The sequence below is a fragment of the Oncorhynchus kisutch genome, linkage group LG11 (genome assembly GCF_002021735.2).
Source record: "Oncorhynchus kisutch isolate 150728-3 linkage group LG11, Okis_V2, whole genome shotgun sequence".
Taxonomy (NCBI): domain Eukaryota; kingdom Metazoa; phylum Chordata; class Actinopteri; order Salmoniformes; family Salmonidae; genus Oncorhynchus; species Oncorhynchus kisutch.
Window position 1 is genome coordinate 41,988,332 of NC_034184.2, and position 27,848 is coordinate 42,016,179.

At 42.6% G+C, this 27,848-nt stretch overlaps 2 protein-coding genes across 11 annotated transcripts in view; one reads left to right on the plus strand and one right to left on the minus strand.

Moving 5' to 3' along the window:
- The window catches only part of LOC109899669 (glutamate dehydrogenase, mitochondrial-like), a 23,212-nt gene extending 13,107 nt beyond the window's left edge, over positions 1–10,105 (minus strand). The window contains exons 1-2 of the mRNA XM_020495099.2: positions 9,103–10,105; positions 87–167 (exon numbers count right to left, since the gene is read on the minus strand). Coding sequence (XP_020350688.1) covers positions 87–167; positions 9,103–9,505 — 484 coding nt within the window. The 5' untranslated portion in view covers positions 9,506–10,105. The remainder of the gene's footprint in view (positions 1–86; positions 168–9,102) is intronic.
- Positions 9,082–27,848, plus strand: part of LOC109899668 (nuclear factor NF-kappa-B p100 subunit) — a 26,192-nt gene continuing 7,425 nt past the window's right edge. For 2 of the 10 annotated variants that reach the window (XM_031835811.1, XM_031835814.1), the window contains exons 1-3: positions 24,804–25,031; positions 25,872–25,941; positions 27,713–27,755. In XM_031835811.1, the coding sequence (XP_031691671.1) occupies positions 25,925–25,941; positions 27,713–27,755 (60 nt within the window). In that variant the 5' untranslated portion in view covers positions 24,804–25,031; positions 25,872–25,924. Of the gene's footprint in view, positions 9,477–19,240; positions 19,340–21,463; positions 25,942–27,712; positions 27,756–27,848 lie in introns of those variants that run through there. The other 8 variants (XM_031835815.1, XM_031835810.1, XM_031835809.1 and 5 more) reach the window with 8 other exon arrangements.

A 27,848-nucleotide genomic window follows, 5' to 3' on the forward strand; every position in this document is an offset into this window, starting at 1 on the left:
AACAGCAATAGGCCATATAAAAAATGACTTATGTCTGGAGGACTTGTGTCTAGAATATACTGTGTAGGCTTAGAAAAAGCCCTTACCCACGACAGCACATTTGTATGTCATCAGCGAGGCCAGGGCTTTCACCTCGTCGACAGACACCTCGGTGCTGTAACGGATACCTGGAAAAACACAACATGACAGAGTTAGTAGAGCGAAACCTGTGATATCAGACTTGGCTGAAAAAAAGTTGTTTCCCCCATTTTCATCTCTAGCTAGAGTACGTGTGTATAAGAATATTAGGAAAAATGGTATACTTTAACTTTATACTTTCTGCATAATGAAAACAATGTCTTAATAAGTTGCTGTACAATAAAACCAGCGATCCCACTAGCTTCATCAGTTTGGGATTTTATTCTCCAACACAAGGAGGTGGACTAATGCAATTAGCCTACTCACACACAATCACAAGCTAGGGGGTATTTTGCACCCTGATTACTAAGCCTTTAACTGGTCTCAGAACCACTCATAAAAAAAATAACTTGTTAGAGGAGTATGAGCGGGAGAGAAATAGAGGGCACAATTTGTCCAATGTAGACTAGCCCTGGTCTATGCCAGCCCAGTCAGCTCTGGAACAAGACCCCATTTTGTTTATTTTACAAAATCCAAATACTCCATTTCATACTAGGCCTCTTGTAGTTATCGCAGGGAGGCAGTTTTAGGAAATGCACAAAATGGTTGCAGCTGCCCAGTGTCTGAGAGTTACACTAGAGCTCCGTAGGAGAGGAGACGCTTGCATTTGAGGGAGGTAGAAACCACACACACACCGCCTAGCGCTATGACTCACTGAGGGGATTCAATTAGGCTGAACCGGGTTGCACCAGGCTATGGCCTGTAATGCGACCGGGCAAAAGCAGGGAGGTAGGAGCGCCCTTCTCAAACAGTAATCTGCTCCGCCCAGTCCTATTGTCAACCAGGCAGTATGGTGCATTGTTCAGAAACACAAATGTATGCTTAAACTTTCAAACTAGTTTTCCTCGTGAAGGCAGATAAAGCCCCCCCCCCTTTTAATCAAAACCAAAACACTTTCGCGTGCAAAAACTCAGAATCCTAAATCATTACTCCATGTGTCTGACATACGTCACTTTGTTGAGTAGACTTCACCATAATGCTTTGAATGGGGTGCCCTGCTCACGCCTGGAAGGCAGCCAGGTTTTAAAGCTAATACCATCAATCACTTTCACCCAGTGCAAACTCCACCCACCCGGGGCCAGCTTAAAAAAACTCCCTCACTCCTGAGACCGCAGGCCAGGCCCCCTCCACTCCTCTCCTCCACAAAGAGAAAAAACATAGTGAGATGGAAACTGGGTGTGGTCCTGGCAGGTTTGTCTTGTTCACTGACTACCACTATATACTACACATATTACCTCACAAACCCTTCTACTTCTGAAGACACTGAAGCTTTTAATAGCTGCATAAAAAGTAGGATATTTCTAATTAGTGCAATATGAAGCTAATGGTTAAAACTTGATGCAGAGAACAGATTTTGGGAAAGGTGTTCTATTCAAAAGCAGACCAAACAGGATTTAGGATTGAAAGGAGATTAATGTATTTCCCCTGGGGAAATAATTGTGGTTTGGTGTGATTAGTTTAATCACCACCACTTTCCTTCAACAAATCAGATTTCATTCTTAACAATCTGCCATAGGCGATAGGCATACACCTACTGTATGCCAGTGACATATGGACAAGTGACCCAACTGTGGTTTGTGACTACTATGAGTTCCCATTGTAGACAATTCAGCACAGTAAAGTAGATATGTTCAGTACAATATCAAACAAAAACAGTGAATAAATAAATCGCCAAACACTATTTTTCAATGGCGATTGACGAGACTAACTGAAATAGACCCAGAAAAAAAGTGTGATATATATATATACACACACACACACACACACACACATCATTTAATTTTAGTTGACTAAAACAAGACTAAATTATCTGTGACTAAGATCTGTCACCACCAGCCTTCTAGTTAGCTACCCTTCGCCTGGTTAAGAAACACCAGCTGCTATACTTAATTACAAAAAAAATGCATTGAATTTAATAGTAAAACAACTGTCTAGTTATGTTTCTCTCCCTTAAGTATAGAAAAGTAGACTCTTTGTAGTGACGTTCAACCCTCCCCCTTACCCACTACATTTCATAGCCAGGTTCTGTAGCCAAGTCTTACTCTTTTCCGAATAGAAAACGTCTTGATTCTAGCCCTTAACGTTCAAAATATATGACCCATAATAGCGGCACTGCATTTTACATTCATAAAGCATATCGTGGTCCGTTCTAAAAGTAAGCTACTTGCGGACTGGACTATTAATCATTGGTTTAGGCTACACCTTGTTCAGTCATGATACCTCATTAGCTAGCTATAGCCAACAACCTGGGGTGCGGTCAGCAAGACTAATGTTTAGATAGAAATATGCTATGTAGAACAAGCATACTTCTGACATGTTGAATAAGGAATAACGTTGGCTCTATTCATGGTATTTCTACCTGTAACGTTCAAGAACGTTTTGCAACTGAATGTGGGCCTGGTAACATTACCAGTAATCTATATGCAAACGTGGTGGCACAGAAAGAAAGGAAAGAAACAATTTGACAAAATTCCTCTTACCACTACACGATATCTGACTTTATTTTGAGTTCATGTGGATCCAGTGACTCAGAACAGGATTCGAGCACTGGGACTATGACTTGTCAGTCACCAATGGTCGAGTCACTTGGTCTTGAGTACAGGGGACTTGGGACTCGATTTGGACTCTAGATTTAGTGACTCGACTACATCACTAGGTGAAACAGTCATTAGCCCCCGTTCTACTTTTGGACACCAATGTGGCTGCAGCGTCTGTGGAACGTTGATAACAATGGCAATGATGCGACCTAGTGACGGAGGTGCAACCCATACTACTTTGTGGCACCATCTGGTGATTGTGCTACTCTCCCTCGCTCTCTGGTGTGTGTCGGTTTTGTATGTAATGTGGTGTTGTTACGAGGGCCCACGAGGAGGCCATGCACAACGGGGGTGATTTACAATTACACATTAACACGGGAACCAGGATCGCCCTTCCTGCCTTTGATTTGGTCACCAGAGCTGGAATGGGTTTCATTATATGACTAGGTCATAAAGGCCACCAGGGACAATATGTAATCTGTTTTCCCCCTTTGTTTACGAGTGACCCCTGGAAAGAGCACAAGACAAAATGCAACCCGTTTCAGAAGCTAGGAGTATGAGGCACGTCCCTACTTCACAGGAGAGGCATAGAGTGCTATGAGCCACGTAAACCCTCCCCTAAACCAGACGACGCTGGGCCAATTGTGCACCGCCCTATGGGACTCCTGGTATGGCCGGTTGTGACACAACCTGGGATCAAACCCAGGTCTGTAGTGACGTCTCAAGCACCGCAATGCAGTGCCTTAGACCGCTGTGGCACTCAGGAGGCCACGTACGACAGCTTAAAAAAAAAAAAGATATAAAAAACTGCAAAAGTGTTTCTGCTGCTCACAACTGAATTTAACAGGTGTTATCGACAAAGATCAGTGCAGTGGGAAAATGTTGTGATTGACTATTTTCTGGAGGATGATCATGCCTTGCTGACTCTCTCTTACTCTGAATGAATCAGACGATGAGGAAATCCGATTTAGGTAAAAACATTTCCATTGAATCAAACATTGCAGAGTCTTCTGATGTCAGTGATGGGGAAGAAACAGCAATCAACAGTGTTGTCATGGAGGAAGTTGATCAAGTTTTGAAATCATTGGAATGCTTGGTTGAAGCAGAGTATGATTGCCAATGCGGTGGGAGTCGAAAAGAGAACACGGGCGGCTGTCGTATAAAATCTCCGGATTACATCTTCAAATTAAGGGCAAACATGGCATCCATGATAGAGAGGGAGCAGCGTTCATCCATGTATACGGATAAGAGTCTAGCTACATTTTGAGATATTATACATTCTAATTTTGTCAGATAGTTGTTTTTATTGTAAGTTAAGGCGTACTGTTAGCTAGCTAGCTAGCTAACGATAGCTGGCTGGCTCACTGGCTAACATTATGTGCAGCCTCCCTCCGACTCTGATCACCCCGAGGATTTGGTCATATTCTGGGGCAAGAGAGAAGATGGCTGTCCTTAGCCACTTTCCTACCGGCTTTCAGCTCCTCAGGAAAGCTAACTGCTTGTGCATGCTGGAGGAGTAGTGTCTCTGCCGCGAGGGAGGTGGGTATGGAAGCCACCCCATCTGAGGTCCGGTGTGGCGGCGATCAGATCCGGCAGTGTTAGGTATTGTGCTAGGTCAGGGAGAGCGGTTGTTGGTTCCGCTGTAGCATTGGGCGGATTTCCTTAACTCATGAGCTTCAGTTGGTTGCAGAGGGGCCGCACGACAGAGCTGTCGACCACTCGTTCTCTGGTTGGGACAAAAATGGTGGTCCCAAGTTCCAGCAATGGGGTTGAGCCAGTTCCTTAAGGGTTTTACCACGAGTAACGTCATCAGCAGGATTGTTTATGCTGTCAACATACCCCCAGTCCTGGACTTCAGTTAGGTCTTGGGTTTCTGCAATGCGAATTCCGACGAACACTTTATACCTGCAGGACTCCGAGAGGCCAACTGGGCTCCGGAAAGGGCAGCACTGAGTTCCAGCCTAGGCATTGACAACTGCGTCTTGGGTGCGACACTGGACCTGGCCATGACAAAGGAGACATGGGTGTCCTCCACTCTTAGATGCACTCTGAAGCGTCACAGAACACATGCAGTTCCAAGCATGATCCCAGTTGGTCAACACAGGGTGGTACATACCATCTTGGCATCTGTTCCCCAACATATCCATCGTTCTACTAGGTCAGCCGGGTGGATTGGTTCATCCCAGTCCCTCTTGGTCTGCCACAGGTCCTGGACTAAGACTTTGGCCTGGGTTGTGTATGGCAGGATATACCCAAGGGGATTGTATTGACTGGCCAGGTTGGGTTAGATGGTGCGCAGAGTGGGGGTTGCCGTACTCAGGGCTGAGCAGTGCTTGTGCCTCACGGTATCTGGTATGCAGCTCCATCTCAGTCCTAGAGTGGGCTCTTGTGGGTTAGCGCCAGACTGCGAAAGCCATAGTTCACTACTACTGGACCTAGCTTATGGCGGGAGGTGCTGGATAACCTCCGCTCTGTTACTCGCCCATTGTCGGATCTTGAATCCCCTTTGGACAGGACATTCTGTACTTGATCAAGTACGGAATTAGACAATTCTTCCTTCTCCATTTCCTTTTCACCCGTCTTTGGATCAGTCATCATCCTGCTCGAAGGACCATTGAAAGATTAGTGGACAGGTAGGATGACTGACAGTGAAGGTGAACAGGTGGTCACAGGTCAGGTGACAGGAATGGATGAGACTGAGGCAGGAATTCCTTTAACCATGAAGTGGTATATTTAATGGGTAGTCTGTTGATTCATGGACGCACAGAACGTCTGGATTAGACAGAGTTAAGGAAGAGAAAGCAGCGAGATCGGGCGATGGCGATTTCCTCTTTTTAATGAGTTGAGATCTGTCTGACATTTCCACCTGACCTAATTAAAGTGCCCCTGGCCCAGCTGAGCAAGTGGCCATGACTTAAGAGATTCTTCCACCAACTCCATGGGCCTTTTCTACAACCTGTGTAGTAATATTATTGGTATCTCAGAAAGCCATTTACATTGCTAGTTAAAGCCTAATGTTAGCTAGCCAGCCAACATTGAATGCAGTTGGTTAGCTAAGGGCAACCATGGCATCCATGACAGAGGAGAAGAGTTCATCCAGGTATATGGGTAACAGGCTGACTACACCGCTCACGTCGCGTACATTTAGAAATCTATGTTAAATTATTGCGCCAACGAGGGTCTGCATTGCCAAAGGCTAACACGGAACCCAAACCGGCTGCGTGCATGCGCCATCGTACATGATTTTATTTTGTCCACCTACACCAAATGCGATCACGACACAGGTTAAAATATCAAAACAAACTCTGAACCAATTACATTAAATTGGGGACAGGTCAAAAAGCATTAAACATTTATGGCAATTTAGCTAGTTCGCTAAATAGGACAAATTAGCTAGCAAGCTAACTTGCTGTTGCTAGCTAATTTGTCCTGGGATATAAACATGTGGTTGTTATTTTACCTGAAATGCACAATGTCCTCTACTCCGACAATTAACTTCTTTGGGAACGGGGGGCAGTATTGAGTAGCTTGGATGAATAAGGTGCCCAGAGTAAACTGCCTGCTACTCAAGCCCAGAAGCTAGAATATGCATATAATTAGTAGATTTGGATAGAAAACACTCTAACGTTTCTAAAACTGTTAAAATAATGTATGTGAGTATAACAGAACTCATATGGCAGGCAAAAACCTGAGAAGAATCCAACCCGAAAGTGGGAAATCTGAGGTTTGTAGTTTTTTAAAGTGATTTGCCTATCTAATATACTGCGTCTATGGGGTCCGAATGGACTTCCTACGGCTTCCACTAGATGTCAAGAGTCTTTAGAAAGTTGTTTCAGGCTTCTACTGTGAAAGGGGAGCGAATAAGAGCTGTTTCAACCAGTGGTCAGGCTAAAAGCCTTGAGTTGTTTATCGGGCGCGAGCTCCGTTCCCTTTCCTTTCTAATGACAAAGGAATTGTCTGGTTGGAATATTATTGAAGATTCATGATAAAAAAATGTGTCTTATTTGTGAGTGCACATTGTGCATTTGGATTACTGGACTAAACGCTCGAACTAGAGGTATTTGGACATAAAGATTAACTTTATCGAACAAAACAAACATTTATTGTCTAACATGGAGACCTGGGAGTGTCATCAGATGAATATCATCAAAGGAAAGTGATTAATTTTAATGTTAGTTTTCTGTGGCTAGGAGCTGACCTAACATAATCGTATGTTGTGCTTTCGCCGTAAAGCCTTTTTGATATCTGACACAGCGGTTGCATTAAGGAGAAGTTCCTTTAATCGTATGTATAACACTTGTATCTTTCATCAATGTTTATGATGAGTATTTCTGGAATTTGATGTGGCTCTCTGCACTTTCACCAGATATTTGTTTGAGACGATGCATTTCTGAACATAACACGCCAATTTCAAAGGAGATTTTGGACATAAAGATGAACTTCATCGAACAAAACACACATTTGTCGTCTAAAATGGAGTCCTGGGAGTGCCATCCGGTGAAGATCAAAGGTGAGCAATGAATTTTAATGCTATTTCTGTCTTTTGTGACACCTCTCCTTCTTTGGAAAATGGCTGTATGTTTCTCTGTGGCTAGGCGCTGACTTAACATAATCGCAAGGTGTGCTTTCGCCGTAAAGCCTTTTTGAAATCAGACACTGTGGCTGGATTAACAAGAAGTTTATTTAAAATGGTGTATAATACTTGTATGTTTAAGGAATTTTCATTATGAGATTTCTGTTGTTTGAATTTGGCGCCCTGCAATTTCACTGGCTGTTGGCGAGGTGGCGTACCACATATCCTAGAGAGGTTAATCCACACATAAAAACGGTAAATCGAATCGTTTCTAGTCATGTTTCCTCCTTCCAGGCTTTTTCATCCTTGAATTTATATGGTGATTGGCATCTAAACTTTCATGGTATTACCACGACAACCAGCAACACAGTTCATCTTTCAATCACCCACGTGGGTATAACCAATGAGGAGATGGCATGTGGGTACCTGCTTCTATAAAACAATGAGGGGATGGGAGAGGCAGGACTTGCAGCGCGATCTAGGTCAGAAATAGAAAGGAGTTCTATTTTAGCCCTTGGCAACGCAGATACTCACGAGCAGTGTGGGTGCAATAATTGAATAACAGACTTCTAAATTTATTTTGCAAAGCATGTGCGAGCGGTGTTAGCTACATTTTCAGATATTATGGTGCTTTCAAGACAACTGGGGACGCAGAAAAATGCGAGGTCAAATCCTGAGGTCAGTGATCTCCAGGTCTGAAAGTCGGAGCTCTAAAAAGAGGCCTGAAGATTTACGAGTTCCCTGTTCCCAGTTGTTTTGAACACGGCATGACTTGTCTTGGAACTGTGACAACAGGAAGCCTCTCCCAGCCTGGCTAGATGGGATATGTAATGATTTTGCCAACACAGCCAGATATGTACATATTCTTGTATCCTTAACCTTTTTTAAACTGAACATCTTATTTGGTGCCCCACTCTGTCAGGTGGCCATGTCCTCTCAAAAACCAAACGTTAAATAATTAAGCACTATAGTAATTAGTATGATTCTGTGTTCCCATGCAAAAGTGACCGCTTTTGATAAGTTCTTAATCTGCCTTCCCAATGAAAATTCAAACATTTATTTTATTACAAAATAGATGTATGTTTCTGGACGATGCACCATGCTGCCTGGTTGACAACATGACCTAGAGGCAAAGATTACGGTTTGGTTTGAGATTACGGTTTGGCTTTTCGCCAGATGACATGATGGGCCATTGCCCGGTTCAAACCTGGACAGCATAAAATAACTCCCTCTATATATCGACACACCCACTACTTTTCTTTCGACACACCCACTACTTTTCTTTCGACACACCCACTACTTTTCTTTCGACACACCCACTACTTTTCTTTCGACACACCCACTCGCCCATACTCCAGCCGCCCTATCACAGACAGAACAATGAGACAGATATTTCACTGGATGTTTAAATGTGAAGCATCCAATTGGCGTTTCCACTCACTGCCAAATATGGAAGTGGGAGAAGATGGAACGAGATGGATTTTGGCCGAAATTCTGCAAATGTTCTCAACGATGAAACATTTGATCTCAATACAGTTTTATGTTCCCAAAACTAGAATCTGTTATGAAAAGTTTTTTTGAAATAGCGTTGTTATGCAGACGATAGTAGATCGAGCCAATAGGATCTCGCTAGGTCGTGCTTAGTTCTGCCCACTATGGCTCATTTGTTCCAATTGGAACTGACAGGGTGTAGTCCAGTTGGGTTAGTTCTAAAAACCTTAGGCCATTTGTTTGCAGCTACCCGCTTCTCAACTTGATAGGCTAGATAGCATGCTAGCTATACTCCGCTTCAGCACCACCCATTCGCCGGCTTACCTCCTTTACAGGGGGTCCTGTGTTGGCTGTGCTGGGCACGATATCCCTCAATCACCTCCCATTCGCCATCGTCTCGCTTGATAGGGAACGATACACTCAGTATATGGTTGCAGGGCTTGATGATCTTGAGAATTCCGCGTACTCGGTGTCTCTTCTGCACTGGCGTCTCCTTGTTCTTGAGGTCCTCCACCAGTTTATCCTCAACGATATTGGCACCGCGGTCAAAGAATCCCTCCACCATGCCAAAGAAGTTGGGGTCATCTGCATCTTTCTCTCCTGCGACCTCGCTGTAGTGGCGCATCCGCATCAACGACGCGGAAACTGGAAGAGTCGACTTGACACATCCCGAGGCCAGAGCACTGCTTGCTCCACGAGTAAGTAATTCTCCGAAATACCTGTACATTTTTCACTGAGTTAAGGCGTTAGTAACGAATGAAACTTAAAGCAAAGTGAGGGGAAGACAATGAAATGGGTAGGGGGAAAACAAACGTGTAACGAGACAACTGCTCTGCTTCTGGTCCTGTTTCGTACTGATCTGACAGCAGTCGTGCATTCCGTTTCTTTAGAGAACAGGCGTGTTTGTGTGTATGCCCACCTCACTGGGGAGGGACCCACTTGAACGCGCATGCGAAGTAATGCGCGTCTCCGTGACAAATTCAGGTAGTTTCCACCCAGTTTCGTTCAGTTTGCTTTCGGTTAAGAAACGTTTTTTCAACAGAATCGGCGTAATGAATACCCCATTACAGGGCAGAGCCGCACATGTTTTGAGCCTCAGTTTGAAAACATCTGTTTAGCAAAAAAAAAGTCGTTTGTCTGTTTTGCATGCTATTTTAGCATTAAAGGTGTTACATATCAGTTTGAAAACAGTGTAACAAAAAACATTGAATTATTATAATAAAAACATGGTATCTTTTTTGCTTTCTAGAGTAAGGCAGCTCCAAAATGCGGGTGTTTCAGGCTAGCTCAGTCCTATCTGTGGTGGTGGAGCAGCCAGCAGAAAAATACAAAGAGTAGGGAGGGGTTGGTTATGTTCTCTAGTTGCGCTGTGATTATTGGCTCAGTGTTATGTCACTCATATTTTGGAGTCCGTGGCAAACTGCAAATGTTGCAAAGCAATCACTAGCCTGCTATTTAGTAGAGAGGGTGTGTGGTTCAAGTCTTTTTCAAGCTTTAAAGGATAAACATTCACATGCAACCCCATGGACCAGAAAGGGTGGAATAAACAACTGTAAACTCACAACTGGGAACTCGGAAAAACGAGCTCAGACTGGGTAAAACGGTTATCCAAGTCAGAAACTCAAGCGTCTTTCAAGAGCTCCGACCTGAAGATTACTGATGTCATGATTTTACATTTGTTTTTTTTTAACGAGTTCCCAGTTGTCTTGAACGCACTATACATCCAGAGAATGACAAAGTTGATGACAATTTGCCCACAAGAAGGACCTCTGCACCACCTTCCTGTTCAAGTGAGCATAGAACAAAGGTCCAAAAATGTCATCTATGCTACTGCATAAATTATGTGATATGTGTACTGTAGCAAAGAAAGTAATACTAAGTCTATGTTGTGTATTAAGCTGTTAGTAGCCCATGTGCCTCACCCTAATAATTTGGTCCCTTTCCCCCTCATAACTTAGCCTACTGTTCTGACTTGGTGTTGCACATGTAGCCTATAGCCTGCTTTAGAGAAATGTCATCAACTATTGTAAGATATTTAATTGTCTGCTTATAGGCCACCTTTATTTATACTACGGTTCTGACTTTGTGTACAGGGAGAATACTGTAAGAACGGCCCATGTTCTGAATTCTGTCACTGTACATTCAAAAGTGCTAAACAAATTGTTACATTGACTCCGTCCGTCTTAGCTCACTCATTAATGTCTTAATCAAAATTACGCATTGCTTATCGTTCCCTTATGCCATAGTTTGTACATCTCAATTGTCAGTAGAAACCACATTTGTTTAAGAAAGTCAGCCTTATCAGCTATGTTTTTAAAAAGGCAGTAAATGAGGCTGAATGAACTCTTTCGACAAGGCTCCCCGCTGATAGCCAGCTGTAGCGGTGGTAAGGATTCACTCCATGGGGCTGAAAAGAACATCTTTATGGAACAGCTTTATGTAGGCACTGTTTGTCACCGTTATAGTGGAATTAATGTATTGTTTATTGTTGAGTTTGGCCTCCTGAGTGGCGCAGTGGTCTAAGGCAGTGCTAGTTGTGCCACTAGAGATCCTTGTTCGAGTCCAGGCTCTGTTGCAGCCAGCTGCGACCGGGATACCCATGGGGCGGCGCACAGTTGGCCCAGCCCTGTCCGGGTTAGGGGCTCTCTACCTTCGCCTCTCCCGAGTCCGTACCGGTGTTGCAGTGATGAGACAAGACTGTAACTACCAATTGGATATCACAGAATTGGGGAGAAAAAGGGGTAAAAATAAAATAAAAAAATATGTTGATTTTGCCCCACCTAGATTTACATTACTAAAATTGCCACTGATAATAAGGAATCACATCAGCTCTAGTCTTGGCATTTCTATCTGCAAGCTCCACAACGTTCTCTTACTGAACATGGCCCTGTTGTCTTGATGTTGATTTAAAGCTAAATGTCAATACTTTTGTATAATCCTGTACAGTGAATTATGTGGTAGCATAGAGGGTTAATTTGCATTTGTAGAATAGAACCCCACAGTGGAGGTGTCATAATACCCATAAAACCTAGCGGTCAAACAGGGAAATGGTTCCATCCATTTTTCCATAGGGGATTTTAGAAACACTTAAAATAAGGTCTGTGTTTTGTGTAGGCTTACCCTGGCGTGACGTTTTGATAACCATGTAAATCTCACTCTGACAAGGTGACTTTTATCAATATATTAGTCTCTATTTACTCGGATTCAAAAATGCTACTTAGCATCAAAGTAGACATCATGCAAAACTACAAATCCCTGCAAGCTCCTGCACGTCATCTCTGACACCTTTGCTAACAGGTTCACAGAATTGTCAATTTAAAGACATTTTCCCAATTTATTCATAACTACATTTAGCGAACATTAGATAGTTCATCCAGATATTGTTACCTTTGCCTCGATTTTGAGGTTCTTTATGGCACATCATTGAACGAGGGAGAGCTCAGTTTGTTGTTTTGGAAAGTTTTTAAAGTCTATTGAAAAGGTTTCGTAACTAGCTAGCTGCCTTTTTTGAATTTGGATCCTGAACGCGGTTGGCATAAGTTGCTCGGCTCTCTATCTGTCTATCTGTCGTTCTGCCCCTGAACATGGCAGCTAACCCACTGTTCCTAGGCCGTAATTGAAAATAAGAATTTGTTCTTACCTGACTTGCCTAGTTAAATAAAGAAAAAAAAGAAAAATAGCTAGCCTAGCTGCCTATCAAGCTAGCAGAGTTTTCTTGAGGGCTTGAACGCAGCCCACTCCGCAGTTAGCCGTTGTGGGACCGTGGATTGTCCTGGGCTTGTGGCTGTCTAGATCCCTGCAGTTTGTTGTTTCCTATCTTCCCTGTAACCTGCTCCTCTGGAACGGCGAGGAGTACGTTGCTACCATGACAAAGACCAAAGCCGGCAGGAGTATCATTGAGGACAGTGGTGTCTCTCTATCACAGGTGAAGGATCTTTTAAACAAACAAAAATAGTTCTACAAGCAGTTGTTCCAACAAGAAGAAAATAGCTTCAAGTGTTGTCCAAATACTAGTGGAGTCAACTAATAAAAGACGATCTGAAAATGGCAAGATGACAGCAATCTGTAAATCATTGAGCGAGGACATCAGTTCTATATTTGAATTCATAATAACAATGACAGAGAAATCAGATTATCTCGAGGGACAGTCCAGGCAGAACAACAACAACGGAATTTCAGAATCTCCACGAGCCCTGGATGGAGTCTGGGGACAAAGTGAGGTAAATAATCTTGGAGAAACTGAAGATGGACCACAGGAAGATTGAGATGGAGTGTGCCCACAGGACTGGAAAACCCACCACCAACCCAGGTGACAGGCCCAGGCCGATAGTGGTCCAGTTCCTGAAGTTCAAGGACAACGTAGCTGTTCTGGAAAGAGCCAAGAACTTGGGAGGAACGTACTTCTTCTTCAACGAGGACTAACCTGAAGCTGTGTGCCAGAAGAGGAAATAATTTATCCCAGTCAGTATGTGGACACCCCTTCAAATTAGTGGATTTGGCTATTTCCGCCACAACTGTTGCTGGCAGGTGTATACAATTGAGCACACAGCCATGCAATCTCCATGGACAAACATTGGCAGTAGAATGGCCTTACTGAAGAGCTCAGTGACTCTCAACGTGGCACCGTCATAGGTTGCCACCTGTCCAACTAGTCAGTTCGTCAAATTTCTGCCCTGATGGAACTTCCCCGGTCAACTGTGAGTGCTGTTATTGTGAAGTGGAAACTTCTAGGAATAACAACAGCTCAGCCGTGAAGTGGTAGGCCACACAAACTCACAGAACGGGACCGCTGAAGTGCGTAGCGCATAAATTGTCTGTCCTTGGTTGCAACACTCACTACCGATTTCCAAACTGCCTCTGGAAGAAACTTCAGCACAAGAACTGTTCATCGGGAGCTTCATGAAATGGGTTTCCATGGCAGAGCAGCCATACACAAGCCTAAGATCACCATGTCGAATGCTAAGCGTCAGCTGGAGTGGTGTAAAGCTCACCACCATTGGACTCTTGAGCAGTGGAAACGCGTTCTCTGGCGTGATGAATCTTGCTTCACCATCTGGATTTGGCAGATGTGAGGAGAATGCTACTTGCCCCAATGCACTGTGCCAACTGTAAAGTTTGGTGGATGAGGAATAATGGTCTGGGGCTGTTTTTCATGTACACTACAGCATACAATGACATTCTAGACGATTCTGCCCTATGCACGAAGTGTGTTCAATACAATAATGTTTTTTCAAGATAGGTGTGGAAGAACTTGACTGGCCTGCACAGAGCCCTGACCTCAACTCCATAGAACACCTTTGGGATGAATTGGAACGCAGACTGCGGAGCCAGGCCGAATCTCCCAACATCAGTGTTCGACCTCACTAATGCTCTTGTGGCTGAATGGAAGCAAGTCCCCACAGCAATGTTCCAATATCTAGTGGAAAGCCTTCCCAAAAGACTGGAGGCTGTTATAGCAGCAAAGTTGGGACCAACTCCATATTAATGCCCATGATTTTGGAAGGAGATTTAGAAATAAGGTTAATGAATAAGGTTCATGAAATCAATAACTTGCTAACATCATAACATTCATATATTAGCCATTTCTGAGACTCACTTAGATAATTGACTTGATGAAACAGCAGTAGCAACACAAGGATATAACATCTATAGAAGAGACAGAAAAGCTTATGGGGGAGGTGTTGTATATATTCAGAGCCATATCCCTGTAATGCTTAGAGAAGATCTTAAGTCAAGTGTTATTGAAGTGTTGTGGTTGCAGGTTTACCTGGCACATTTATAGCCTTTTCTTTTGTGATGTTGCTGTAGGCCACCAAGTGCTAACAGTCCGTGTCTAAATAATGTGTGAATGCTAGATAGTGTATGTGACGTAAACAGAGAGGTCTACTTTCTTGGGGACCTGAATATTGACTGGTTTTCCTCAAGCTGTCCGCTCAAGAGGAAGCTTCTTACTGTAACCAGTGTCTGTAATCTGGTTCAGGTTATTAATCAACCTACCAGGGCGTTTACAAGCACTACAGGAAGAAGATCATCCACATGTATCGATCACATTTTTACTTATACTGCAGAACTTTGTTCTAAAGCTGCATCCGTGCCCATTGAATGCAGTGATCATAATATATTGGCTAATATCCAGGAAAGCCAAACATCTAAAAGCTGGGCCTAAAATAGTGTATAAGCAATCATACAAAAGATTTTACTGTGACTCTTATGTGGATGATGTTAAAAAAAATGTTGGTCTGATGTGATTAATAAGGAACATCCAGATGCTGCACTTGATACATTTTATTAAATTGATTCTTTCAATTATTGATGAACATACACCTGTTAAGAAACTGTTAAGGCTTCATGGATTAATGAGGAATTGAAAATCTGTATGATTGAAAGAGATGGTGCAAAAGGCTAATAAATCTGTCTGCACATCTGACTGGCTGACTTACTGTAAATTGAGAAATGTTGTGACTAAACTCAACAAAAGAAGAAGAAACTGTATTATGGAGCCAAGATTAATTATATAAAGAATTATGGAGAAAAAATATACTTTAAATGAAATGATGAGCAGAAAGACCCTCAACTCCATCTTTCATCGAATCAGATGGCTTATTCATCACAACCATTTGGTGTTGCCAATTATTTTAATGATTACTTAATTGGCAAAGTGAGCAAACTTAGACAGGAAATGGCAACAACGAACAGTGAGCCATCGTACTTATGCACAAAAAAACAAATAATGAAAGAAAAGCATTGTAAGTTTCAATTTTCAAAGGTTGGGAGAGGTGAAAAAATTGTTATCGATCAATAATGACAAACCTCCTGGCATTGACAACTTAAATGGAAAGCTACTGAGGATGGTAGCTGACTCTATAACCACGCCTATCTTTCATCTGAGCCTAGAGGAAAGTCTTTGTCCTCATTCCTGGAGGGAAGCCAAAGTCATTCCGCTACCCAAGAGTGGTAAAGCAGCCTTTACTGGTTCTAACAGCAGTCCTATCAGCTTGGTGATAATAAGAAGATTGCGGGAGCTGTGCTGTTAGATGGCAGTGCAGCCTTCGATATTATTGACCATAACCTGTTGTTGAAGAAACGTGTCTTTGGATTCAGAGCTATCTATCTAATATAACTCTGAGGGTTTTCTTTTAATGGAAGCTTCTGTAATGTCAAACATGTAAAGTGTGGTGTACCACAGGGCAGCTCACTGGTGTTAAACAAAGCATGTGTGTCCATGTATGCTGATGATTCAACCATATCATTTTGGACCATTCATCTTTACAAACTGTTTCAGTTCAGCAATATTCTTATGATGTCTGGTGTGAACCGCTCTCTTGAGGTCATGCCACAGAATCTCAGTCGGGTTGAGGTCAGGACTCTGACTGGGCCACTCCAGAAGGCGTATTTTCTTCTGATGTCATTCTGTTGTTGATTTACTTCTGTTTTGGGTCGTTGTCATGTTGCATCACCCAACTTGTGTTGAGCTTCAGTTGGCGGACAGATAGCCATACATTCTCCTGCAAAATATCTTGACAATCTTAGGAATTCATTTTTCCATCTGATAGCATGCTGTCCAGGCCCTGAGGCAGCAAAGCAGCCCCAAACCATGATGCTCCCTTCACCATACTTTACAGTTGGGATGAGGTTTTGATGTTGGTGTGCTGTGCCTTTTTCTCTCTCCACACCTAGTGTTGTGTGTTCCTTCCGAACGACTCAACTTTAGTTTAATCTGTCCACCGAATATTTTGCCAGATGCGCTTTTGCCAACTTTAGACGTGCAGCAATGTATGTTTTTTTTAACAGCAGTGGCTTATTCCGTGTGCCTTTCGTTCGCTTTGCAGGCTGTATCCAGTGCCCTAAAGTTTAAATGCAACAATGTTTCACACAAGTTATTTTCAAAGAGATGGCTTATTTTTTATTTTGATTTACCCATCAAAGAGATGGCTAGTGAGTGAGCTCCAATAAAATAAAAAAACAGATGATCATTTAAACTTAACTTCTTGTTAAAAGTGATTCTTGAAAACTTTTAGCAACAACATCCTTTTCGATAAGACCTGTTGCAGCCACCGCAAACTAGCCTTCAACAAAAGATCGCTAGCTAGACTGGGAAAACGACTGCTTGCTATTGCTCAGTGACCTGTTGTTCTTTGAGAAGGCAGACGTTTTCATAAATGTTTTGTAAAAATGGTCCCACCCATTACAAGTAAAAATGTGATTGGTTGATTCTACAGTCATTCCAAAATGTTGCCCTAATACAGTTGAATGGCAGATGCCTTCTATCTAGCTTCTGATGGCCTAACCAATGGCTGACTTAGCTAGCTAGATTTATCTCCCCAGAGACCACCAAAGAGAAATCCTGATTGGATCTTTTTTTCTCATCAGCGTTAACCCTTTCCTTTCCAACAAAAACTGAATAGATTAAATCAGAAGGCCATTGAAAAAAATAATGTTATTAGAATTATAAAAAAAAAAAACATTTGTCCTTCTCTGAAGGTGTAGAAGGCCTTCATTGTTCCCCACGATGTTTTGGATGAGTAATAATTAGTATATTGGCTCTATTTTCCCTCAGCATGGATTCCCCCCCCCCCCACCCCCCCCCCCCCCCCACCATTCTGAATTTCTAAAGAATCCGTTATGTTCTTCTGAAATATGAACACAGAAATACTGGACATTTTCAACTCTTATGCTGGCGATTTGACAAAATTACAATCGTGGTCTTGAATTGGACTTGCATTTCTCTGGTCTCGGTCTTGACTCGGTCTTGGATCCTTGTCCCCCTCCCGCGCTCGGTCCCACCCCCCCTTCGGTCTTGACTCGGACTCGATTTGCTCTGGTCTTGAATTGGTCTCGCTTTAGGTGGTCTCAAACACTACACTGCTAATTTGCATTGCATTTTTTTGGGGGGGGGGGGGGGGGTAAAAACAGGTGAATATATTGATAAAAGCCACCTTGTCCTAAAGAGATTTACATGGTTAACAAAATGTCATGCCAGGGAAAGCCTACATGAAACAGTTTGACTGCTAGTTTTTATGGGTTTTATGACTCATACAGTGGTACTTTATATATATTCATGAGTTGGAGGGGTGTGTTCAAGGGGTGTGGGCTATACAGGAAATACTGAATTATGAAAAGGAAATGGATTGGGATACACATTCTGGGTCTTTCCTTCTGACCTGCAGCACCATCAAATTGACCCCAAACCGCCTTCAAAAAGTGTCATGCCACTTTGAAAGACAGCAGGTTCACCCATGGTATGGGAGTAACGTTGAAGAGCACTGTGGAGAATATATTCCATATGCTGTTTTTTGTTTTAAACATGTAGTTATTTTGCAGACTTTAGCAGTTGTAGAGACTGTAAAAGTCATACACCACTACAGCCCAATTTTTTAGGAATGAACACCAATGAACACCAAGGTAGTTAGACAATGCACGTTGGTGTGTTTTATGGGTGTCCTCATGAAGCCATAGGATGGCAGGGAAGAAGGATGTCGTGTCACATCTGTACCGGTGACTCCCAATCTGACATCTGGATGTAGATCTATCACTAATAATTTGAGATTGAGTGTGTCCAACCGCAAGCCTCAGTGGGCTCCAAAGACCCAGCACTGGCTGATGCAACCTGATATCAAACAGTAGGTAGCATGTTGCATCCTTGCTATACGAAGCTGTTTCATTTTGTAAATCCTTACTACCTCTAAACTGGTGTTAGTTGTGTAGGGAATACCGACCCCCTTGCTGTAGACTCTACCCTGAGTAAATAGATAAGATCACCCCTAAGGTCGGACACACAGTCCACCACGCTCGCTTAAATTAGAAATCTAGCAATGATCAACCACAGCTCTTTTCCAGGGGCTTCTGGAAGAGAAGTGTGTCAACCAGTAAGACTAGTAAAGGACTGGCCTTGGCCAAATTACTGTATGAGACATGATGGGCCAGTTTGTGTGTGCATATTATATTAACTGGGTCGTGATGGTATTTGTCATGAGGTCAGGGAGAGGTGCTTCTTCTTTTCACATCGCTATAGGAAGTGGTGACTTTTAATGAAATAAGACCAGTACACCTCAGGACGCGACTCCAGGAGATATTAAACCTGTTTTAACCTGCAGCAAATGGATTTGAATGGTATTAAGGGATCAGACTAGGGCACTCCCCAGTACAAAATGCCATTGTTTTTGCTCTAGCTAGATACAATTTGACATTTCCATGTATTTCCATGTATTTGTGACCTAAGTGCTCTATTTTTATTTTCATGAGTTCGGAACACATTGCATACAAACTTTGGCAGTTTTTCTGTAGTATAAGCACACTCATAACATTGATAATCAGAAGGCACACTTCAGTCATTTCATAACTTTCGCTTCCTTCTCTCTAGTCTTAACATACTTTTTCATTGACCACACTTGTATATCCTTTCATTTCCCTCTCTCTCTCTTCTCTCTCGCTCTCATATTTTCCTGTCTCTCACCCCACCATTCTGTAGTTTGAGGGCTGCAACGAATCTCGATGTGGTTTCAAAGAGCACGGTTCTAGTGTGTCATTGGCTCATGTGCTCACAACGCCCATCTTCTGATTGGTGAGTTCTGTGGAGTTTCCCAATTACACTGCCTTTTTGTCTTTTTTTTTCCATAGGAAAAAAAACCTCACATGCCAGGAATGTGTACATTTGTCTCTGACAAATGACCTCTGTTATTGTTGCCAGGTGTGGCGCTGTATATCTCTGCTGCACTAAAGTCCCTGTGAAGCTGGGTTTTCAGAACATGGGGTCTCTACCATGTGTTGTTCAAATCACCACTTCTGCTGACTCGTGAATTATACATTTTTAAAAAATCTCATGTTGACTTGATGAAAAAGTTAAATGTATTGTGCTTTTATCATATATCCTTGGAAGTTTTTATGACAAGTGTGCCATGTTTGAAGAGAGAAAGGGGGCGGGGGAGGATGAGGGTAGGATCCATGGAATTGACGGTCGAGATTGGGTTGACGCCTCATCGGAGCCCGGCGAGGTGCCCAATACCAGCAAGCACGGTACCAGACTCCAAGGTCCTGAGACCCAAACCGGATCTCCCTTAGAGAGAGAACCGGGCTGTCCTGGGCCCTTTGGAGAGCTCACCTGCCCAGAATGAGCAAGCAGGTGGCAATGATGAGGACCTGTGTTCTGAGTCACTGAGGGAATATCTGGACAGGGCTTGAGTCTGCCCCTAGGTCTGACCTGCAGTCATACCCAACCCCTGCTCCATCTGTGTTTGTGGAGACTGAGTACCTCAGTGTATGGACAGTCAGCCAGGCCCTGCTCCTGGGAGTAAGACTGTGGACACAGCCAGAGACCCACACCATTCACTTCCAGCTCCCCAGAGCTGTACAGCCCAGCAACCCCCACTCAGACCCCTATACAGACCTCACCTGGAGATGTGCTACTCATCACTGTGGAATGTTGTCCCACTCCTCTTCAATGACTGTGTGAAGTTGCTGGATATTGGTGGAAACTGGAACGCGTTGTCGTACACGTCGATCCAGAGGATCCCAAACATGCTTAATGGGTGACATGTCTGGTGAGTATGCAGGACATGGAAGAACTGGGACATTTTCAGTTTCCAGGAATTGTAGACGGATCAGTGGAGGCTGCTGATCATAATAATGGCCTAAAATGGAGCGATGGACTGGCATCAAACACCTGGCGTATTTGATACCATTTCACTAATTCAACCCCAGCCATTACCACAAGCCCGTTCTCCCCAATTTAGGTGCCATCACCTAAATTGATACAAATCCTTGCAACATGGGGCTGTGCATCATCATGCTTAAATATGAGGTGATGGTGGAAGATGAATGGCATGACTATAGGCCTCAGGATCTTGCAGATGAGCTTCCCTGAGTTTTATTTTTTTTGCAGACATTTTTCTGGTGTGCAAACTCCGTTTCATCAGGTGTCCGGGTGGCTGGCCTCAGACGATCCCGCAGCTGAAGAAGCTGGATGTGAAGGTCCTGGGCTGGCGTGGTTTCACGTGGTCTGCGGTTGTGAGGCCGGTTGAACGTACTGCCAGATTCTGTAAAATGACATTGCAGGTGGCTTATGATAAAGAAATGGACATTAAATTCTCTGGCAACAACTCTGGTGAACATTCCTGCAGTCTGCTCCCGTAACTTGAGACAAATGTTCACTAACAGGGATCTAAACAAATTTGTTCACAAAATTGGCAAGAAATAAGCTTTTTGTGTGTATTAAACATTTTCGGGATCTTTTATTTCAACTCATGAAACATGGGACTAACAGTTTACATTTAGCGTTTTTATATATATTTTTGGACAGTACTTATTCCAACCTGGGCACCTTTTAGGCCTTTGCCCAATCTGGTGACTAGATGGGAAATTACACCATGATTTCTCAAGTGCCTTTTTTAAATTTAGCTTGTGGCATATTTATCACCCCTTCCTAGAAGTTGTAGAATTTCTAATATCACAGTTTTCTTTTTTGATGGTGTAGATTCACACACTCCCTATTGCTTTCTGCACTTGGCATAGTGTGATCATCCGAATAGCTTTCTGATAAGTGATGAATTAAACAATCAATGCGTTTCAGAGGGTGTGTCTTTACGTGACAGTATTTGTGAAAGCCCCTTGCACATGTTAATCTTTGACCGTTGAGTCACAAAATCCCACATTACATCTAGAGTTGATTTAATGTTTCTGTGTTCTGCAGTCTCTCATCGTGTGAATGGCCGGTCGCTGTGGTTACCTGCGCGAGATTCCCTGCTGGTGTCCGTTCCTCCTCACGTCCCTCAGAATCCTAATGCCATCCCCTACGCCCCTCTCGGGACTCTGAGGCCAGACACACTGGTGCAGATGTAACAGTGTTGCTTCCATCCCTCTTCTTGCCCCTACCTGGGCTCGAACCAGGGACCCTCTGCACACATCAACAACAGTCTCCCGCGAAGCATCGTTACACATTGCTCCACAAAAGCTGCGGCCCTTGCAGAGCAAGGGGAACAACTACTTCAGGACTCAGAGCGATTGACATCACCCGATTGAAACGCTATTAGCGCGCACCAGCGCTAACTAGCTAGCCATTTCACATCAGTTACACAGACACTGCTCTGAGTCACAGGTCACGCCTCAGACTAGGAGAACGCATAATGTATATCCACATAGCATGGTCACATGGACAGAGATTACCACAGCTGTCACTCAAACCAGTATATACACACGTCTGAATCTATCCCTTTTGTCTGATATGCATTTTGTTTGACTTTGATATGGAAGGTGGTTGTATGGACATTATTACATGAGACATCATTACAGCCATCACTACATGAGTGTGACAGCAGCAGCCTGTGTGTCTGGCTCTGTTTGTGTCTCCCAGTGTTGCAAGCCTTGGCAGAGTACTGTGAAGGCTGTGCTGACTGTAGAGCAAGGGGATAGACAGCAGGGGGCAGTGTTGCTCTGGGGAGCTGCATTGACCTGGCTGCAAAGCAGCCGCATCAACAGGAACAAAAGTAAAGTCAGGACAAGTAAAAATGAGTTACAGGGATTTTTACGATAACTTTGTTAAACATTTTGCAAAGTGCTAGAAATCATTCTACTTGTATGCATTACATAATCCAGCTAGCTATTTAACTATTTAGATCATGCTTAATGTGTGAGCTGCCGTCCCCTGCTCCTGTGCAGATGCCGTGTGGGAGTTCAGGGTGCTGTTGGTGAGGGAGAGTATGACGTCAATCCTGCTGGAGCTCTACTCCACCCCCCCTGGGGCTTCTGTGCCAAACATAGCAGCAACAGCCTGGAGACAGATCTTAGCACTCTTGTCCCAGAAGTACACTGGTGAGCAGCTACAACAGGTTTTGTTTGCTAAATGGTGGGTTGGGGCCTACTCGTATGACTCATGGCCGTTGCAGTTCCTACAAAAGACTGGGCTGTGGCCAGAAACATTACTTATTTGGAGGGTCACAGGAAAATACAATTTGTATTTTTTTGGTTGGGCAAGGCACAAAAATGTTTGCCTGGCGACTCATCCTGAATTTAATTCTGCTGCTCCTATCAGTGCATTTGGAAAGTATTCAGACCCCTTGACTTTTTCCACATTTTGTTCTGCTACAGCCTTATTCTAAAATGGATTAAATACATTTTTTTCCTCATCAATTTATAGACAATACCCTATAATGACAAAATAAAATACATTTTGGGGGGATGAAGATATTATTTTTTTATTTTAAAAAAGCATCCAGCTTCTATGAATCAACCTTGATGTTTCTACAACTTTATTGGAATCCACCTGTGGTAAATTGAATTGATTGGACATGATTTGGAAAGGCACACACCTTTCTATACAAGGATGTCAGAACAAAAACAAAGCCATGATGAGGTCGAAGGAATTGTCCGTAGAGCTCCGAGACAGGATTGTGTCGGCACAGATCTGGGGAAGGGTACCAAAACATTTCTGTAGCATTGAAGGTCCCCAAGAATACAGTGTCCTCCATCATTCTTAATGGGAGAAGCAAACTTTTTTTTTTTAAACAGATTTTTGCTTTGTCATTATAGGGTATTGTGTGCAGATAGATGAGGTGGAAAAACGAGTTAATTTTAGAATACAGCTGTGACCTAACAAAATGTGGAAAAAGTCAAGGGGTCTGAATATTTGCTGGACAGTTGTTGTTTTTTTTGTTTTTGCTGGACTTTTCTTTTTTTTTCCCCCCCAATGTCTTTCAACCCATGCATCTTATCTCTTTCTCATCTGCAGTTTGTGACCGTCTCACCGTCAGTATTATTTATTTCTCACAGCAACAGATTAGTGCAGGTATTGGTTGAGTGCAGGTATCCTTACTTGTCATTCTCAGACACACCTTCCTCCTTACCATCTGATGAGAGCAGTGTCCCCACTGCCGGGTCTTCTTACTGCTAGATTTGTAAGTAATCTCTACTCACTTGATTCAACTCCAAATGTCATATCATTTTACCAGACACTCTTATCCAGAGCAATTTACAGTAGTGAGTGCATACATTTTCATACTGATCCCTACACAGAATTCTACATGGGAATGACCCTGGCGTTGCAAACCGACTGATCTACCGACTGATCTACAACGGCTGTGTTTGAACTACCCTACCAGACTGCTCGAGATTTGATATTTGGTTCTGATCGAGAACACATGAAGCAGTGCAGTCATCATAGTCACAGATCTTTGGGGTGTTCAGGCACAATCCCAGAAAGTATTAGTCTGATATGTAAATTGACTTTATTTTTGTATGAATTGGTTGGAATATTAATAACTTTGCCTCATGTGAAATACAAAGTTATTTTCAGTATACAAATTTTGCAGTATAGTGCCGTAGCATATTTTGTTTGGTCATATCAAAATTTATTACAGAAACATACAAACCTCAATACGTTCTTCCTTGCACCTCTTGATTGCAAGCCACGTCATTTTATAGCTTTTTAAATGAGGGTGGGAATTTGTAGGCAAGCCACTTCCCTTCATGTATATAATCACTTAGTTGCTAATGCTATGTATTGCTTATTGAGAGGCTTTGAGAACCACCGTTCGGCCATATTGGCACTACCCAGTAGGAGCAGTCCTCTATAGGAATGAATGGGATTCTACAGTATTTCAATGAAATGTTTCATAGACAAAATTACATGGATTTAAGTGTTTTGTTGTAATGGAGAAAGTAACCGTAGTAATCTAAAAAATTATACTTTAAGGATAAAAAATTAAAAAAAATATTTAGCTCACAATGTAATTTAAAAGTATGCATTAAGGTGTTTGTAATATAATACATGTGGCAAAAACGAATGTAGACATAAATAAGAGCGTTTCTATAGCTTCCAAAATATGTTTTACAATGGTGGGGCTGCCAAGATGTAGTCAGTGGCTTCAACACAGTGCCCCCTATTAGTCATCCAGTGTATATATAAATTATTTTGTCACTTCCCACAACCAATCGGTAGCTCGAGTTTGACACGTGTGTCTGCGGAATTCCCCCAACACTCCGGGGCTTTCCAGCTGACTGATAGACGGTATGCGATCATAACAGTCTAACTAACCAGATAGAGTGGATACAATCAACGGTTGACTCGATGGAGAAATACATGGAACAGAAATGCATGGAGCAAATCCCGGATTTCAGCTGACACTGAAGTGAACACCACTGTGTGCAGTGTGCTTTTGAGGGTACGCCGTGACATTCTACAATCGGTTTGATCGACTACAACAGCAGCTGTTGTGCTGTCTTGTTCATTGCGTAGAGGTGGATCAAGTTCAAGGAGTTCAAAGGTACGGAATTACATTAACAGTTATTGTCTGTTGGGCCAAAATGCAGTTTGATGTGTATTGTGGTGTATATAGCCTATTGTAGTCTGTTCCCTGCTACAGGTTTATAATCATATAACGTTACATTAAAAACCGTGGATAGTGATAGTTTATAATATGCAAGGGTAATGGGGCCATTCCATGGTAACATTGATGCGGAGACTCGTTTTTTTTCTCTCTCACTTAGATGTATATCAAATAAAAACCAATGATTGCAAAGTTAAACAAACAATACAACTTTATGCACAAGGACGACTTCTAACAATGTCTACAGAACATTTTACGAAAACACGTACACGAATAACAGTGCAGATGCGAAGTTACGTAACAGGATGACGGCACAACCCGTAATTCTGTTACCCAACTTTGCATCTGCACTGTTATTCGAATAAATATATTTTAAAGTGAAAAATCAGGGAGCCCCAGTGACACTCCTATTGTTGTCACTCAAACTCATTTGACAAGAAGCCCATCTTGCTGGAAAGTTGTGGCTATTGTATAAATGATGGTTTATGATACAACTTTAATGGCCGAATAAAGACTTTGCTTCCAACTGATTGTCTGTGATTTGCATTATAATTTGTTCAGGATTGTTTCATGGGGAAAAGTGGGTTGCGGGTTTGTCCCCATCTCAGCAAGCAGGGCCTGGAAATTCTGTTATTAGTCTGTACCATTTGGATATGAGCACACACACTTGCTGTACAGTTAGCTACTAGTGGAGGTTGTAGGGGCAGACCATAGGATGACGTTAAACCCACAGGAAATACCCAATGGACTAATAACAGCAGGTTAATTTTATTGCAGGGAGGTGACAGTGAGCCTGAAATATCATCATCTATGATCCACTGACGGGCATCATGTCTGGAGCACTGAGGTATGTACTGCTGCTAGGATTTGTTGTGCTGCTTTTGTTGGCCTCTACAGTCTTTGACAGCTGATTGTTCTCTCCAGTAAGATTGGGGTCATTTTTGAACAGACTGGGACTATGAGTCCAGTTCAAGGACCTGAGGTCTGTTTTTTTTTTTTAAAGGAATGGACCGTGAAATGGTTGTGCATGTTTTTGGTGTAAAATGAAGTTACACACAAATACAATTTTACTGTTTGGCTAATTCTGCTGTTTTCTAGCTTTGATAGCTGAGGTGGAGTAGGCCTATCCAACGTATTGAGAGTTAAATGGTGGCTATGTCCATCTTTCTGCTGCTGCGGTGGTGTTTGCCAACTTTTATCTAGTTGTAGTCTTTGCCGTATTCATCCGGTAATGCATAATTGCACATTCTTGAGTCTTCTGATACACCCACACGTCGTCTTATGCCACTCGGAATGTAAGGGCTCGGTTCTGTTTAGTGTTTTCACGATACCTCTATTGCGATGCTACAATACCAGGTTTTCCTTGGCGAAAAAACAAAGCAGATTTCACTCTTATGGTCCTTTTTTTTTTTTTTTTTTTTTTTTCCTACTTTTGCAAAATAAACTATTGACTCTGGGTGACAACCATAAGTCAGTTTTTAGGACTGTTTTAGGACAAAATTAGCACCGTTAGCCTCAAGAAATGAAGTCTGCTTCATGTTTTTGTTTCCTGTCCTTCCTTCCTTATCGCGATACTGGTATTGTGACAACCACCGTTTCTGTTCTGGATTGCAGATGTCACTGCTGGCATTGATCAAACCTCCGATTTACTGTCAATTCATCATCATGACACTGACAGTTTGCGTGACAATGTTACACATGTCATATATATATATATAACATGAACACGGCCCAGTCAGTGGAAGCAACTGACAAAGAATGTAGAACCTGACGGGCACAGGAGATGCATACTGAAGGTTTCATTATTCTAGAATAGAATAGATCCCTTTGTTGGCGTCGATTGTCCCTATTGTTCAGAGTCGGAAGACTGTTTCAGGCAAGTCATTTAGCAGATGCTCTTATCCAGAGCGACCCTCAGTTAACATCAGTTTAAGTCAGGACTTTTATCCAAGTAGCCTTATTCTATAGTACTTAAGTTCAGTAGGATTTTTTTTTTTTATTAAAAACTTTTCTCTGCGCTTGCGAGTCAATTTAGAATGGTAGCTACTGAAGGAAAAATCTTCAGGGAGCTGAAGAGGCGGAACGCTGAAGGTTGGATGTTATCTGAGGGAAAGAGACATATAGAGGCTGAGACCCTTTTTATTAAAAAAACATCAAGCTTTTGTATCTGGTGTAGTGCATCAATCTGACATCCGTGGCAGCACTGAGCTGGTATTCTGGGGGCTTTCCTCTGTCCCCCCCCCCACTCAACTTCTTTGAAGTGATGTGTGAGGTAGAGGGGAAAGAATAGAACACTACAACACCCTTCCTTGTTCACTTACTGTAGATTATGAGAAAGTGAAACCACAATGTTCGAATCCAGTGTATGGGATTGAACGTTTTATCTTTTGTTTTTTGTTTTTTTAATTGTTGGTTTTGAGGGGGGAAGGGGGGGGGAAATTACACTTGAGTCAAGTGAGCATTGGGTAGTACTGAAGTAAACCGCTTCCTGTCTGTGTTACGTCTCTACAGTACATAACTGACAGGTCGGGTGACTAGTTGTTCATGAACAGAAAGGAGAAAAGACATTTTATTTGGCAAGCCAGTACATTTGGTCATTTGTATTCCTCGTGTTTCAGAATGGATGAAGCTCAGTACAGCATGAAAATGATTGAAAATGAGGTAAGACCTACAGTATATTGACATGTTTTTTTTGCTTGGCTGTGTTAGAAAAAAATTAAATGAGTTAGTGTTAAAGAAATGAAGTGGTAACAA